This window comes from Gopherus evgoodei, chromosome 7 (assembly GCF_007399415.2).
Source record: "Gopherus evgoodei ecotype Sinaloan lineage chromosome 7, rGopEvg1_v1.p, whole genome shotgun sequence".
Classification (NCBI taxonomy): Eukaryota; Metazoa; Chordata; order Testudines; family Testudinidae; genus Gopherus; species Gopherus evgoodei.
This window is the reverse complement of record NC_044328.1, coordinates 97,172,669-97,189,031: the sequence shown is the minus strand read 5'-3', so window position 1 is coordinate 97,189,031 and position 16,363 is coordinate 97,172,669. Positions and strand designations below refer to the sequence as shown.

At 61.7% G+C, this 16,363-nt stretch overlaps 1 protein-coding gene across 2 annotated transcripts; it reads right to left on the bottom strand.

Annotated features, from left to right (window-relative positions):
* Window positions 1-101: 101 nt before the first annotated feature.
* On the bottom strand, window positions 102-16,355 carry GANAB (glucosidase II alpha subunit). Of its 2 annotated transcripts, XM_030569188.1 has the most exons (25): window positions 16,300-16,355; window positions 13,278-13,379; window positions 12,822-12,930; window positions 11,435-11,562; window positions 11,037-11,216; window positions 10,385-10,450; window positions 9,078-9,177; window positions 8,692-8,785; window positions 8,078-8,174; window positions 7,699-7,879; window positions 7,305-7,458; window positions 6,599-6,834; window positions 5,811-5,937; window positions 5,576-5,655; window positions 5,263-5,406; window positions 4,767-4,863; window positions 3,917-4,018; window positions 3,341-3,584; window positions 2,885-2,949; window positions 2,696-2,772; window positions 2,525-2,599; window positions 2,201-2,314; window positions 2,012-2,124; window positions 1,621-1,721; window positions 102-1,462 (listed from the first exon to the last, which is right to left on the bottom strand). In XM_030569188.1, exons 1-25 carry the CDS (start codon window positions 16,311-16,313, stop codon window positions 1,353-1,355), a joined length of 2,910 nt encoding a protein of 969 aa, XP_030425048.1. In that variant the 5' UTR covers window positions 16,314-16,355; the 3' UTR covers window positions 102-1,352. The 2 variants fall into 2 exon arrangements, with proteins under 2 accessions (XP_030425048.1, XP_030425046.1); XM_030569186.1 differs by lacking the exons at window positions 10,385-10,450; window positions 16,300-16,355.
* Window positions 16,356-16,363: the final 8 nt, after the last annotated feature.

Below are 16,363 nucleotides of genomic sequence, written 5' to 3'. Positions count from 1 at the left end.
GGCACTGGAGTGGGTGGGCAGAGCTATAAGGCCCAGGGTTAACCAGTGTGGGGACAAGTGCAGTTCCTGAGCCACCCCCACCCCCCCGCAGAGAAGCCCAGAACATCACTTTTTTTTCTTTTTATTGTTCATCTTTTATCAAAACATGAAGTCGATGACACTTCACCCCCTGCAGGGCCAGGCCACCCATGGCTCTGTCTGTCCATCCATCTGGGGGGGGGAAGGAGGCAGTTTGGGAACAAAAATACATGCCAGGGCCAGCTCTGCCCCTCTGTGTGAGGAACACTACCCCCAGACACCTGGACAGGAGCAGGGCAGGGGTAGCAACCTTGCAAGAGGCGAGGGAGGGCATAGAGACGAATACTCCTGCCATTGCCCCTCATTGTCACTTCTGCCAGGAGAGGGGACAAGGCTGCCTTTTGGCCCAGCTAGTTTCCCCCATCCATCCACCCACCCTCCCCTTGCCCACGATCTGGATTCTGATCCCGTCCTCCCACATGATCCATCTGCTCCCTCACCACTATAAATACAAGCGACAGTGAGCTACTCTCATCCATACCTGACACAGCAGAACCCTCCCCTTTCCAGCAGTGGGGGCAGTGCACCACCTGCACCCCCCCACCATGGGACAGGGACAAGGGCTGCAGGAAGGCGGGGGTGCCCTCCCCCACCAGCAGTGGGATACAGAGAGGCTCCCTGCACCTGCACATTCCAAAATTTGCTTCTGGTCCAGCAGCACTGCTTGGGGAACAGGCTGAGTTAGATAGGGGACCATCCCTCCCACACCCACAGAGGAAGGGCAGCCAAAAGTGTGTGTGAGAGGAGTAGTGAGTCCCTCTAGGGCAGGAAGGGGGGTGTCAAAGGATCAGGCCAGCCAAACTGTTTGGTCCCACTGTTGTGCCGGGGCACCTAAATGTTTCTGGAGAACTGGGTCACTGGGCAGCTGCTCCCGCTCCCACCCCCACCCCCACCCCTACCCCTCCTGGGAGGGGCCTCTGATCAGCAAGGGGTGTTGGATAGTAACACAGCAACCTGGCTCCCAGCCCAAGGATTTGTCATTCACAACCAGGAGCAAATATTGCTGGAAATTAGTCTATGAAGCAGCTCAGAGAAAGATAAGGGTGGTAGGGGCTGGGCACTCCCACCTCCCTGCCACCCCTACACTGTGAAGGGCTGGGGGTGGTGTCAGAACATCCCATCTGCCCTTCACAGAGGAGACTAGCCCTGAAATACAGGGAGAGGGGTGGATACTGCTGGCTCAAGGCCCCATCCCTGCCTGTGAAGCCTGGGGGGAGGGTGGGGGAGCATCATTCTTCACTCCAAGCCCCCCCCTCCACTCCCGCCACACGGTATTATCGCAGGGAGATGCTCCAATCGGCTCCGATGTTGACACCAGGTTTGCGGAGAGTCAGGACAGAGGTCTCTGGCTCGTGCTGGAAATCCAGGCGCGTCTCAGCCATGCCTGCAGGAGGTGGGAGGGCGGCCATTAGAAAGGAGAGTTCCCTGGAGTACTCTCCCCCACCCCACAACTTGGACCCAACCCCCACAGAACATTTACTGCCATCGCCTATGACTGGACCAGGAAGTCCAGAGGCCCCTTGGCCCTGTGCCCCTACTCACCAGGTTGTCTGAGGAAGACGGCAGCTGGCTTCCCTGCTCCCAGGATCACCACCCGCTCAATCCAGGCTGGGCTCTCGAAAATGCCTTTGGAATCCGCCGATCTAGAAAAGGGGACAGAGCCTGGGGGTCAGAGGCTGCCAGATAAGGAGCAGAGCCAAGCTGTCCAGGGCAGGCAGCACTGCTAGGTCAGCACTGTATGTGCGGGGAAGGGAGGTTACCTGGCAGTCTGGGAGGAATTGTGGGCTGGTGCCATTTGAGAAGAGGGGTGTCAGCATTGTGCTAGTACAGCGTGGGTACCAGCATCAAAGTGGGACAGGGTAGGGTGGCAGCCCAGCGCTGGGGGAGGGTTGGGAGGTGCGGTGCCAATAACAAGCCAGCACCATGTGGGTACCTGGCTGTCAGAGTGTTGCTGGCAAAGCTGAAGTGGCGGTGCAGGTACTGGGCCTTGCTCTCGAAGTTGTACGTGTGCCCATCGTCAATGAAGAGCTCTCCTTCTGCTGTACCCTGTGTGGAGACAGAAGCTGGTAAATAGTGGCAGGGTTACTAGGAAACCCCCACCCTGGGGCCCTGCATCACTCACCTGGGGGCTGAGCGCCACGTAGAGTGTATAGGGGTCACGGTACATGCAGTCCGATGAGCGGCGTACCCGCTCCTTCCGTGGCACAATGCTCCCGCCCCGCTGGTACACAGGGATCTGCAGGGAGAGAAGTGGTCAGTAGCCCTAGCCAGAGCTGCCCTTCGGCTGGATTGAAGCCATGCCCCTGGAGGGGAAAGGCCCCGTGTCCCATTGCCCACACACAGAGCCAGCCAACCCCTCTATCCTGGAGCTGAATCAGAGCCAGAGCCCCCTAGAAGTGAAGGCCCCATGACCCATTCCCAGTGAGGATGCCCCTCCATGACTCACACTGCTCAGGATGACCGGCACATAGAGCGTCTGGGGGGCATGGTGCTTCTGGTGCGAATGGACATCATACCAAACCTGCCAAGAGAGAAGTTACAGAGGATGCCAACAGCAAGTGCCCCATAGTTCTCAGCATCCTGCTGCCCTTCCACCATGAGCCACCTCCCTCCTCACCTGTCCTTTGCCAGGCAGGTAGACCTGCACACCGTGGGCTCCCTGCTCCGTCACTGGGTGGACCAGCAATGCATTACCTGAGGGGAGGACACAGCAAGGTCAGCAGCACCTAGGACATGGGGGGAGGGGGAGGGGACAGGAGGGCAGCACCTACCCCCAGCCAGGGATCCCCATGGGCTGGGCACTCACCGATCAGGAACTGGTCATCAATGCTGAAGGTGGTGACGTCATCAGGGTACTCCACCCAGAGCGGCCTGGAACAGAGCAGGGCATGAGCGGGGGACCAGACCCTGATGCCCATGAGCCCCCCAAGCTCCTGCACTGTTACGAGCAGTGCCCCTGCCCCGAGCCACCCCCATTACACAGCAACGCCTCCCCCCAACTCCATCACCAGCCATGCCCTCACCCCAAGAGGCCCCACACTGTCCCCAATGGTGCCTTCTCCAGTAGTGCCCTACCAAGAGCTCCCAGCAGTGCCCCACCCACTCAGTCTCCAGCGGTGCTCCCACTCCAAGAGCTTCCCCCACTCCATCCCGAACCATGTCCCTGACCCTAGAACCTCCCCCCAACTACCCAGCCCAAGAGGCCCCACACTATCCAGTGATGCCTGTGCCTCAAGATCTCTATCCTCCAACCTCTGCTCACCTCATGACTGGCTGACCAGAGCGGTAGCTGTGATAGAAGGTCGTGTACCAGTAGGGCAGCAAGGCATAGCGCTGGCGGATGGCAGCACGGATCAAGGCCTTGTTCTCCTCCCCAAACAGCCAGGGCTCACGCCGCACAGTGTCCAGGTGGGCATGAGTTCGGTAGAAGGGCTGGTAGGCGCCAACCTGGTACCAGCGCACCAGCAGCTCCGCATCCGGGCTCTTGAAAAAGCCACCCACATCAGCTGCAGCACGACAGACAGGGCCAAGTTGAGTGCCTGGTCTGGCCCCAGGCCCCAGTGTCCCCCACCAATCTTCCTCCTGCCCCCTAAGAGATGGGGCTGTGGAGAGAGAGCCCAGTTCTGACCCCAACAACCCCCTGCTCCGCCCAGCACCAGTGGTGAAAACCTGACCCTAAGCCCCTCAGGCCCCCAACCCACTGAGAGACAGTGCCAAGGTAGGAGTGACCAGTCTGACCCCCAACTGCCTCCCACCTCCGTCCTGCCAACCCCTAGCCCTCAGCCACAGCCTGGAAGGACAGCAACCAAGGCCAGCCCTGCCCCACGCACGCACACACCACCGCAGAAGGAGATGCCCGTCAGGGCCAGGCTCAGGCACATGGGTATGGAGATCTTCATGTGGTCCCACTCGGCCGCATTGTCTCCCGTCCACACTGCGCCTGTGAGGTGGTGGGCACCAGAGAAAGGGGTGAGCACAGAGCAGTCCCCTGTGCTCAAGGGGTTACAAGACTCCCCTGACCCTGGGATGTGCAGTCTGGTGCACCAAAAACACTCGTGCCAGGTCTTAAATGAAACCCAGGCTCAGACTGGTCATTGCTATGGGTGTGAAACGTATGGAGATCCATGACAGGCGGTACTGCCCATGCCGTCTGCCAGGCAGTACCCAGGCAGAGCTGCTCAACAGCTTTCCACCATGCCAGGTGTGCATTCACCTGGCTCTTGGGTGGCATGTAAATGGAGCATTGCAAACCAACGCCGCAGAAGCCCCAATTGCATATGAAGTCAAGAGGAAGGAGGGATGTGAAATCAATAGGGCAGTGGCACACTGCCATGGGGTGAACCTGGGGACAGACAAGGAAATTTGGGGGGTAAAAGGTGGCAACCCCCCTCCTTTCTCCTGCACGTAAGAAAGCAACTGGGCAGTGCAATCACATCCATGAAAATGAGCACAACCAGCCTCACTTGAAAGGCTGCAAAGGATATTCAGCGTGAGCGAAAGGGCTTTCGCCAGATCAGCCTGCGACATGTCTTGAGAAAGTGGCTGCTGCTTCTGGTTTGTGTGGGACCCTTTGGTCCCCGTTATCCTAGCTCACGATCTCAGCCCTGGGTCCCCTGAAAACCATCACAGCCTCTCCACTACCCACCCCCACAAGGGCACTGGGGGGCAAAGCGCCCCCACCCACTCACCGTAGCGCTGGGAGCCGGCAAAGAAGGCACGGCTCAGCACGAAGGGGCGCTCCAGGCCCCCCGAGCGCTGCTCCAGTCCCTGCGCTGTCGCCATTTGCTGCCAGAGGGAAAAGATACTCTGTGAGGGTGACGGGCAGAGTCTGCCAACACCTTTCACCAACTGGGACCTCCCCCTCCTTAGGGAAACCCCAGCCCCCTGGGAGCCTACCATGGGGTTGCAATCCCCAACCCCAAGTGAGTGACACTCTTCTCACACTGGGGACTCCCCTTCACTGGGATCTCACCATGAGGGTGACTTTTCCATCCCCCTGAGCCATGGGTCTACCCTCCCCCCACAAAGGTTTGCAGGCTCTTGAGCTCCCAACACTCCTGGTGCCTCCCCACACCATGTAGAAAGTTGTGCAGGTGGCAGTGTACCCCCCAGGTTTCTGTCCCCCTCACCACAAAGAAGGTTGTGCAGGTGGCAGTGCCCCCCAAGTACTCCCTGCCCCCTCACCACGTAGAAGCCGTAGAGGTTGTGCAGGTCGCGGTGCTCCCAGCCGCCCTGGTGCAGGGCGTCTTTGTACATGGTCACCTCGGGGCCGTTGAACACAGATGGTTCATTCATGTCGTTCCAAATGTACAAGTTCTCCATGGATGCCTGGGGGACGGGGTGGGCAATGAGAGATAGGCAGCACCCCAGTCCTCCTGCCCCACCTGGGAAAAGCTGCTGGGTCAAGGGACAGTGCAATGCTGGACCCCTAACCTGAGTGTGGAGACAGCTCACCCCATGGCTCCACTCCCTACCCATGGTTCTACTTTCACTCTACCTCATACTGGTCATAGGAGAACATGCTGGCCCACCAGGCACGCATCTCAGGGTTGGTGAAGTCGGGGTAGCCAGACGAGCCTGCGGGAGGGTGGGGGGAGGAAATGGGAGCATTAGTGACACCATAGGGGCTCCACGCCCAGGACTCTGCCAGGCACTCCCTCCTGGCCAGCCCCACCCCCACCCTGTCCCGGGCCACAGCCCTGTCCCCCATCCCAACTGCGTCCCTAGCTCACCTGGCCAGCACCAGCCTTCATAGTCGCTGCCATCTTTGGTCTTGACATAGAAGCCACGGGAGCGGATCTCATTGTGGACCCGGTACCCGCTGTCCACCTTGATGTGCGGGTCCACAATGGACACCATCTGGGGGGAGGGGCAAGAGACATGAACCAGGCACCTCCACAGTCGGAGGGGGGTCAGGTGGGGCAGGGCATACCTTGCCATTCAGGCTGGGCTCATAGCCATGTATCCTGCAGGGACCTCACATAGGACCTCCTGCTGGCAGCCACCCCAGTGGCATGAGGTGGTGGGGATATCTCACCTTCTATCTCTTGGCCCAGGATGCTGCAGGGCTGGAGGAACCGACTGAGGTCCCCAGTGAAGCAGCACCGGGGAGTGCAGGTGGGCATTGGTGGGTGGGCGCCAGAAAAGTTGGGTCGGTGGAGCACGTTGGTGGGCAGGCGCCAGAGAAATCGGGTTGAGGAGGGTGGCATTGGTGGGTAGGCGCCAGCAGGGTAGGGTCAGGGGGATATTGGTGGGTGAGTGCTGGAGAAGTTGGGTGAGGGGGGGGGGCATTGGTGGGCAGGCGCCAGCAGGGTAGGGTCAGGGGGATGTGCTGGGCAGGTGCCAGAGAAGTTGGGAGGTGGGGTGGGGGGCACTGGTGAGTGGCTGCCAGAGAAGTTGGGTCGGGTCAGGGGGGGCGCGCTAGGGAGCAGGCGCCGGAGAAGTCGGGTGTGTGTGTGGGGAATCAGTGGTTGGGTGCCAGAGAAGTCAGGTCGGGGGGGGGCACCGGTGGGGTTCTCACTTTGCGTCTCTTGGCAGCCAGGCGCCCCAGCATGTTGCGGGGCTGGGGGAACTTGTTGGGGTCCCAGGTGAAGTAGCGCTTGCCGTCGGTGTGCTCGATATCCAGCCAGATGACATCATAGGGGATGTCGTTTGTGTCGAAGCCATCGTCCACGGCAGCCACGTCCTCCTCGTCGTTGTAGTTCCAGCGGCTCTGGTGATAGGCCACGGCAAAGAGTGGGGGCAGGGCCTGTGTGCCTGGGGGAAATAGGAACCAATACATGGGGCGCCCCAGCCACCTCGTGGAGCCACCTTTCCCTTGCACCTGACTCCCCTGACAGGGCTGTGCAGCGACCCCGCAGCCTGGCCTGACGCAGCCCCTGGATCCCCGAGGGCCCTGTAACCTCATTCCCACTTCTCTGTACCCCATCAGGGCTGCGTAAACTCTCCCCTCCTCCTGTACCCGTCAGGGCCACATACCCTCGCCCACTGACCTGTCCCCACCAGGACCTTGTACCCCCGCCCACTGACCTGTCCCCACCAGGGCCTTGTATTCCCCTCCCCAACCACTCGTACCCATCAGGGCTGGTAACCCTCCCCTCACCCAGGCCTCCCACCAGGGCCATGTACCCCCGCCCCCTGGCCTGTACCCACCAGGGCCTTGTATTCCCCCTCCCCCACCACCCGTACCCATCAGGGCTGGGTAACTCCCCCTCCCTGGCCTGTACCAGTCAGGGCTGTGTACTGCCTGAAGACATCGGTGGGTGCAGGCCCCAGCAGCAGAAAGACATCGATTATGCCGCTCTCCGACATCCAGCGCACGTCAGTCTGAGGGGTCTCGCCGCCCCCCTGCATGTAATCCAGCATCTTCCCAAACAGTGTCTGCAGATGGAGCCATCAGCAATGGGGGGGAGGGGTGTACCTGCTCCCCCACTGTCTCCCTCCAACCCCTCCACTCAGAGCCAGCCCCATCCCCACACAGTACCCAACAGGAGCCAGCTTCCTTCCCCCTGCTTGGAACTACTCCTCCACAGAGCTGACACACTCCACACACATTATCCCCCCAGGAGACGATTTCTGAACCCCGCCCTGCCAGCCCAGCAGGAGCCCGTGCCCCCATACCTTGCCAGCTGTGTTGGAGCTGATGTCGACCCAAGTCTCAGCGGCATTGAGCCAGAAGATGCCCAGGGTGCGCTGGGTGTTGTGGGCCAGCAGGAGCGGCACGGAGCCGTACAGTGCCATGGGATTGTACAGCTCATATTGGAATACATCCAGATTGTAGAGGCGGTATGGGTCACCCCCTCTGCAGGGACACGTCAGGTCACTGCCCTGCCCTGCCCTTCCCATCCCATCCCCAACCCTGAGAGGAGCAGCACCCCGTCCCCCAACAGTCCCTCAGCCTCCCCTCCCCCCAGCCCCAACAGGAGGAGCACTCTTGCATCGCCCATGGGCCCAGACAAGCACAGAACCCCCCCACAGCGCCAATGGGCCCCCTCCTCACTCAGTGGTGCGCAGGCGCAGGTTGTCGGCATGCTCCGGGATCCCATAGACATGCTCAAAGCCAGGCAGCGAGAAATCCAGCCCCACCGAGGTCGGCCCTGGAATGAGGGGGTCGTGATAACGCTGCAGCTCTCGTTATCCAGGACCTGAGGGTCCTGGGCAGCACGGCACTGCCAGGCTCTGCCCAAAAAGGGGCCTCCTTGCCCCAGCACTGTGCCCCCATGCTGGCTGTGCAGGATGGGGCCCAGAGTCACTCCCACTGCCAGCGCCCCCTAGAGCCTTTTGCTGTGGTGGCAAGGCAGGCAGGGGCACTGGTCTCCTCCAACCAATGGGCCTGTCTAGCCCAGTAACCCCCGGCTCTGGGTCAGAGCAATGGGCCCACCTAGCTCAGTAAACCCTCCCCCACCACCAGATCAGAGTAATGGGCCTGTTTAGCCCAGTAACCCCCTGTTAACTCCAGATCAGAGCAATGGGCCCGCTTAGCCCAGTAACCCCCACCCCTCGACTCCAGATCAGAGCAATGGGCCCGCCTAGCCCAGTAACCCCACCCCCTGACTCCAGAACAGAGCAATGGGCCTGCCTAGCCCCACATGGTAGGGTCAGGATGGCTCTCACCATTGGGCTTGCTGTCCGTGTGGGTCTTGAACGTCTCTTCCCAGGAACCCAGTTCCTCTTCAGCCCGGTCTGGCTCGTCTGACACCTCCTCTGACTGAGAGGGATGGAAGTTAGACAGGGGAGCTGCAGGGATGAGTATGGGCGCCCCCAAGCTTCCAGTCACACCCACGGGGCACCGTTCTGGGGGAGCAGGACAGCCTCCACATGCATGAGGCACAGTAGTCAAGACCTCTACATGCCTTTGCACCCAGTTACTGCTCAGCTACCCCCTTCCCACAGAGGCTCTACCCGTGCCACCACACAAGTCCTCCCCACCACTGCCCCCTGAGTCTCTGCACAGGGCTCCCACCCCCTGCTCCACACAAGTCCCCTTCTCTCTCACACACCTTTGTGCTCTTCTCACTGGACTCCTGCTCCCCAGGCACAGCTGGCTCCGTCTCCTCCCCGGCTGCTCCGCCCTCCAGGGCTGACTCCTTTGGCTCCTCCCTGAAAGAGGCAGAGGGAAGAAAAGCTGGCTCAGCACCTGCCCCGAGCACCACCAAGGCACGGCAGCGCCAGGGATGACACCCCAAGCTGGGCACAGCAGCATCTCCATGGCAGGCAGGCACCATTAGTCTCTAGAAGCAGGAATCACTCACACACAGGCTGGCACCAGGTTAGCGGGCAAGGGGGACAGCCCAGCCCAGATGTACCCAAACTCTGCAGGGAGCCCCCCGACCTGACTCCCTCTGAGCAGAGCCTTCCCCCTATGCCAGGGAGGGTGCTGCCCCCACCCTGACACTCCACAGTCCAGGGGGCTGGGTCACCCATGCTAACACACTCGGAAGCAGGTCTCATCACCCAAAGGGAGAGCAAGCATCCCAGCCATCGGGGTCCTATGGAGCTATATGCTGGGGCAGCTACAGAGAGAGAGAGGAGCAGAGACTGGTGTAAAGGGGGTTCGGAGAGTCTCAGATTGGGGCTCCAATACCACTGTGAGGGAGAGGACAGTGCCAGGTGTCTCCCAGCCCCAGGGCAGCCCCTTCCCTGATAGCGTTCATTGGAAGACTGGATTCAGTCTGAGGGGGGCAGGGCTGGGCTCACCTATCCCTGAAACCACTCTCCCACCCTTGGATAAAGCCACTACCCCTGCATGGCCTCTGGGGCAGGGCACAGCCCCTCTCCCCACCTGATCCCCATTCCTTCCTTCCCCAGGAGACACAGCCTCTCCCTGGCCCACCCCCTGCCCAGCCTGGCCCCCAGGCGGACAAAGCCCCTCCCCAACCTGCCCCCCTGGGAGGAAACAATCCACAAACAAATTCCACCTGTCCAAGTCCACAGAGCCCCCATGTCACCCTCCCCTAGCTCCTGCAGGTAGCTGCCCAGGCAGGCCCCAGCCCTGAGCAACTAGGGGCTCCCATGCACCTGCCGGCTCCCTCCCTGTGTGCGTCTTGCCTGCCTGGCACAGCCTGCCACCGGGGCAGGGATTAAGTCACTGAGGGTCTGGGGAGTGCTCGGAGGGAATGAGGCAGGGGGTGAACACCATCCCCCTGGGACTAGAGGAAGGGGAAGGATCAGCCCCAGGGCTCCTCAAATCTGGACATGGGGGGAGGAGGAAGGGATTGGCCCCAGGGCTCCCCAGCTGTAGTACTACAGCCCCCGGCTACGCGCGGGTTGTGGGGGTCACAGACAGTAGCAGAAGCTGTGGATTTACCTAGAGAAAAGGCTCTTGATCTTATCCCACAAGCTACCGACCGAGCTACTAACTTTATCCGAGAAACTGGGGCCGGGGGAGGCACAACCAACAAAACAGAAACAGTGAGAGTCAGTGCATGGAATTCCAGACCCAGAGATCCCCGCCCCCCTTCACCTGCCCCTCACCAGGCCCTGCGCCCCCAGGAGCACAACAGATGCAGCAGGGACTGCTCCCCCTCCCAGCTGTGCCTCCTAATAGAGTCATAGCAAGGGGCCGGACCCCAGCAACTGCCTCCTCCAGCCCCCCAGCGACCAGCCCTGGGAAACAGCCCCCAACCATGGTCTCCAGAGAGAAGAAATCGAGAGGTTTGGGCTGTTCATGAACAGCTTGAACATGGACCCTGCCTCACTACAGCACCCCCCTGCTGGGAGAGGCCAGGGCTGGAGTAGCTGGGAGCTCTCCCTGAAGCCAGCTCCTGCCCAGCCCCCTACATGGCCCCTGCCAGGAGAGGTTTGGACTGAGCACACTAAGCTGAATGGAAGCTGGTCACCCCTCAGGGATCAGAGCCCTGCTAGCTCTCAGGGACACAACCCCACCTGCAGGGAGGGACTCACAGCTGCCAGGGCTACAGGCTGGACAGGCCCAGAGCTCCCCTTCCCCTGGTACTCACGAGTCCTTCCGGTGCCGCAGGTGCTCGAAGTGCAGCAGCCCGCGGGGGTTGATGCTCAGCACCAGCTCCCGTCCCTGCAGCAGGTCCATGCGGAACGGCTTCCCTGTCAGGATCAGCTTGTGTCCAGAGTCGCCCAGCGAGAGCTCCACACTGTTCTCGTCTCGGCCCATCACTGCCAGCCTGGGGGACAGCAGAGAGGGGATGGAGGGCAGAGATATGGACGGGGGATACAGCTAGCCTGCAGGGCCAGAGCCATGGGGGACCCCCTGCCCATCTCCCCTCACCTGCTTACCCAGGGAGCACAGCTGGAAGAGCAGGCCCAAGGGTTCCCCGCTGTTAGCCCCACAACTCCCCCAAGCACAGCAAAAGGGGGTCCCCCTCCCTGCAAGACCTCTTACCAGGTGGTGGGTGGGTCACGCACCAGCACATCGGGCACCTCGTAGCGTGGGCGCAACGGGCTCAGCTCATTGATCTTGATGCGCGTCATGTTCCCCTGCAGCCCGTAAAGCTCTAGCAGGAGTGGGACCTAGCGAGAATCAGTGTCAGCCTCACCTCCGTCCCAAGGCCTCCGCAGGGGACATGCCAGTCTCCCTGGCCAGAGGGAACCCTGGGAATCGCTTTGAAGAGCTGGGGAGCCATGCATCACCCTGCTATGCAGAGGTGAGAGGGGCACTGTTGGAAACAGAACTAGGTGTCCTGGCTCCCAGCCCTCCTGCTCCAACCTACTGGCTCCCACTCCCCTCCAGCACTGGGAATAGAACCCAGGAGCCCTAGTTCTCAGTCCCCTTGCCTCATTAGGCTCCACTTCTCTCCCAGAACTGGAGACAGAAACCAGGAGCAGTAGTTAGTCCTAAATCTGAAGGTGCTCTAATGCCAGTCAAATACTGATTTTCTTACACAAGAATTATTAAATGAATTCACATTTTAGTTGTATTCTCAATGCCTAGTGCATGATCCATGGCTAAACCAGGCCTGGCTGAGGACTGGCAAGTTATCCAAAGGGACGTGTCCAGATTAAAAACAACATACCCAGACACACACACACACACACACACACTTATGGTGGGGGGTGCCAAACCTGTGCAGATCGGAGGGAACTGAATCGAGAGACATACCGGGGACTCCAGAGAGGTCTGGCTGCATGTCCTGACTGCTCTAGGGTTACCCTTCTTGAGTCCTTTCCAACAAGGTTCCTGCCAACCTCTCCACCCCAGCTCATACGGCCACGCCAGTCCCTGCTCTGTAACCAGCTGTGGCCTTTGCAGCCTTTAGTCTCCAGCTCTAATGCCATCCCCCCAGGACTCACCCACATTGCATCCTGCTCACTCCAGGGCACACAGACCCCCACACCCACGCCCTGGCCCCAGAGCTGAGCTGCCCAGATGCAGCGGCTCATGTGACCTGTCCAGAGAAGGAGCTGTCGAGCCCCTGCCCTGGAGGATGAGGGTCATGTACCTCTGCTGGCTGCACTAGATGCTGTCACTCACTTTGGAGCTTTGCGAAGTCCAGCAGGACCATGCCCGCAACATGCTGTTCATTGTGAGTGAGCATGTCCCCCAGCAGCATGGAGGCTCAGGGATCAATCCCCCTTACGGCTCGACTACAATACTGCTACTGCTGCTGAACAGTATCAGAACAGCTTCCGGTGCAATGCCACCACTGCCAAGAAATCCTGACTCCCACCCAGCCTCTGGTCTCATCACATCCAGGACCTGCATCTCAGGGCTGGGCCCTACCTTAGTCACAGGCCTCTCAAGCTCCCACCCCAATCTGGGCCCCCCTCACCTTGTTCACTTCGTTGACAAGCTGCAGTTTCATGGAGTCCTGGCTGAGCTGGAGAGACTCCAGCAATGCCCTGTAAGGGGAGCTCCCGGGCTTCACACTCCTCTGGCGCCTGGGGACAGGGGGAGGGTTAGAGCAACCAGCGCCAGGAGCAGCCTCCAGGGGAGGCACTCAGCCTGGCTCCCTGCTCTCCAGATCCCAACAGCAGCACAGCTTGTTTGTATCTCTGCTCCCCGCCCTTGGGGAGAGAATCCAGGCTGGGAGCTGCACAACAGGTCCCCCCCTTCCCCCCCCCCCAAACCCGCTGCCAGTGCAAGGGGGAGTGGCTAGAGGGAGCAGCAGCTCCTGGTCCCACCTGGGGGCCATGATCCTCCCAGCCGGTCCCCTCCACTCCAGCTGCCTGCCCTCGCTGTTCCCCCTTTGCTTTGTTCAGCCCCATGCCCCTGCCCTGCTACTCACTTGCAGAAGGAGCTTTGCTCACATGTCTTGAAGTTGCTCCTGTCCACAGCAAAGGCAGCAGCAAGGCAAAGGGCCATCCAGGTGAGAGCTGCCATCCCCAGCCTGGAAGAGAGCCGGGGTCAGGAGGCGAGCTCTGGGGAACGCCCAGCCCTGCACATGTGTTTCCCAGAGCGGGCAGCATTGGTTTCAGGGTACCCAGCACCTGCCCTGAGTCAGTGACAGCATTGGCCCCTTGCTAGGGTTAATGCCAGTGTGTGTGTGTGGAGGGAGATGGGACTTGGGGGGAATTAATGAATCTGCATCAGAGTTAACCACAGTGCCAGGAGAGGAGAGACAGCACTGCCCCCACTTACATGGGCAACATGGGTCTCAGGGGGCAGTTCAGCACAGGTCTTGCCCTAGGGGCACCCACCTCTGGCACTTGGCACTCAGGACAGGGCAAATATAGCTGGCAGACCCCCTCATCCTGACAGACTCTTGGGAGAAGCCCATTTCCCTCCTTCCCAGGGCAGAAGCCCCAGGTGAGCCAGATGAGCTATGGGATTCATTAAAGGACCTGCTATTGGGTCCCTCTGCCCCACGGGCCCCTCTGACATGCAGGCAAGGGGCACTGGGAGAGGTTCTACCTGGCAGTCACCCTCGCAGGGGCAGCTCCTGATGCAGCAGGGGGAGGAGGCGAAGGACAAGGTCCCTTCACGCTGGTATGGAGCAAAGAGCAGCTTCCTGCAAGAAGCGCTTGCAACACAGGCCGCAGGGCCATGCAGCACCATGTGAACGGGGCTTGCTACTTGGTGCCAGCCAGCCACCCTGTTAGAGCATGAACTCCCTCCCTGCACCATGGCAAATCCCAGCGCTGGCCAGGCTAGGCTCAGCCTCTGCCACCAGCACCTGGGTTTCACAGCGCTGCGGGTCTGGACTAAAGGGCCCCAGCAGAACTGTGCATGGGGAGCCCAATGCTGGGACAGCAGGGGCTGCAGGACAGGACTGAGGGGCACTAGCATAGGTAGTGATCAGGGAAGGGCTCTGGTCACACGAGCCAACCTGTTCCTTCCTACCTGGCCCCACTACACCCCTAGAGCCCTAATATCAAGCCCCCTGCCACCAGGGCTAATGCGTCCCATTATCCTGGGGAGGGGGACAATGCCCCCAGACCTCCACTCCCAGGGCTGCTCCCCCGACAGTCCCTCCCTGCCAGAGCTGGCCCCTAGCATCCGCTGGGACAGAGGATTTTAGGGCAGCCATGGGTGCAAAAGGCAGAATTGGCTCAGGGGTGGGAGGGATTTTCAGGAGCTTGAAAGCCCTCACCCCCCCAGGAGACAAGGGAGCAGAAGGTAGCGGACAGCCCCAGGCCACTGCCAGCCCATGCTCTGAGCCAGCTGCCCTGGGTGCAGTTAGCAGGTTCTGGCTGGACCCCAGTGGACGGACCACAGCTGGTGTCTAGGGGGCAGTCTGAGCTTTGGTTGGGGGTGCTAGTATTGGGAGGGACCTGGGAGCTGGTATTAAAAGGGGGTCAGGGCAGGTGAGCCGGGGCCAATGGAGGGTGTTTGGTGGGAAGGGGGAAGAGATAATATCTGAGGGAGCGTTTCTGGGGGCTGAGCACAGAGCGCTGGGCATGTGTGGGAAGGGGCTGTTATTTGGGCTTGGGGGTCTCTGGGGGTAGCCAAGTAGAGGGTAGTTGGGCGGGGGGGGGCGGCTCTGGGACAGGAACCGAGAGGAGGCTGCTTGGGGAGGGGCTGGTATTGGGGGGCTGTAGGGTGTGGCCAGAACAGAGGGTGCTGGGGCAGAGGTGGGTATCTGGGGGGGCCCTGGGCCAGGTGGAGGATGGGGGAGGGGCTGGTATTGGGGGGCTGTAGGGTGGGGCCGGAACAGAGGGCGCTGGGGCAGAGGTGGGTATCTGGGGGGGCCCTGGGCCAGGCGGAGGATGGGGGAGGGGCTGGTATTGGGGGGCTCTAGGGTGGGGACGGAAGAGAGGGCGCTGGGGCAGAGGCTGGTACCTGGGGGGGGCCCTGAGCCAGGCGGAGGATGGGGGAGAGGCTGGTATTGGGGGGCTGTAGGGTGGGGCCGGAACAGAGGGTGCTGGGGCAGAGGTGGGTATCTGGGGGGGCCCTGGGCCAGGTGGAGGATGGGGGAGGGGCTAGTATTGGGGGGCTCTAGGGTGGGGACGGAACAGAGGGCGCTGGGGCAGAGGCTGGTACCTGGGGGGGCCCTGAGCCAGGCGGAGGATGGGGGAGGGGCTGGTATTGGGGGGCTCTAGGGTGGGGACGGAACAGAGGGCGCTGGAGCAGAGGTGGGTATCTGGGGGGGCCCTGAGCCAGGCGGAGGATGGGGGAGGGGCTGGTACTGGGGGGCTCTAGGGTGGGGACGGAACAGAGGGCGCTGGAGCAGAGGCTGGTACCTGGGGGGGCCCTGATCCAGGCGGAGGATGGGGGAGGGGCTGGTACTGGGGGGCTCTAGGGTGGAGACGGAACAGAGGGCGCTGGGGCAGAGGCGGGTATCTGGGGGGGCCCTGGGCCAGGCGGAGGATGGGGGAGGGGCTGGTACTGGGGGGCTCTAGGGTGGGGCCGGAACAGAGGGCGCTGGGGCAGAGGCGGGTATCTGGGGGGGCCCTGAGCCAGGCGGAGGATGGGGGAGGGGCTGGTACTGGGGGGCTCTAGGGTGGGGCCGGAACAGAGGGCGCTGGGGCAGAGGCGGGTATCTGGGGGGGCCCTGAGCCAGGCGGAGGATGGGGGAGGGGCTGGTACTGGGGGGCTCTAGGGTGGGGCCGGAACAGAGGGCGCTGGGGCAGAGGCGGGTATCTGGGGGGGCCTGGGCCAGGCGGAGGATGGGGGAGGGGCTGGTATCTGGGGGGGGGGCCTGGGCCAGGCGGAGGATGGGGGAGGGGCTGGTATTGGCGGGCCTGGGCCAGGCATGGTCTCGGGGGGTCCCAGCGCCAGACTCGATTGGGATTCGGGGCCCTAGCGGGGGCGGGTTCCTGCCCCGGGGGGTTCTGGGTACCGGTTCCCCCGCCGGCCCCCACTCTCACCTCTCCGACGCCATCTTGGATCGAGCCTGACCCCGCACACCGCCCCCGCCAGCACGGCTCGGTT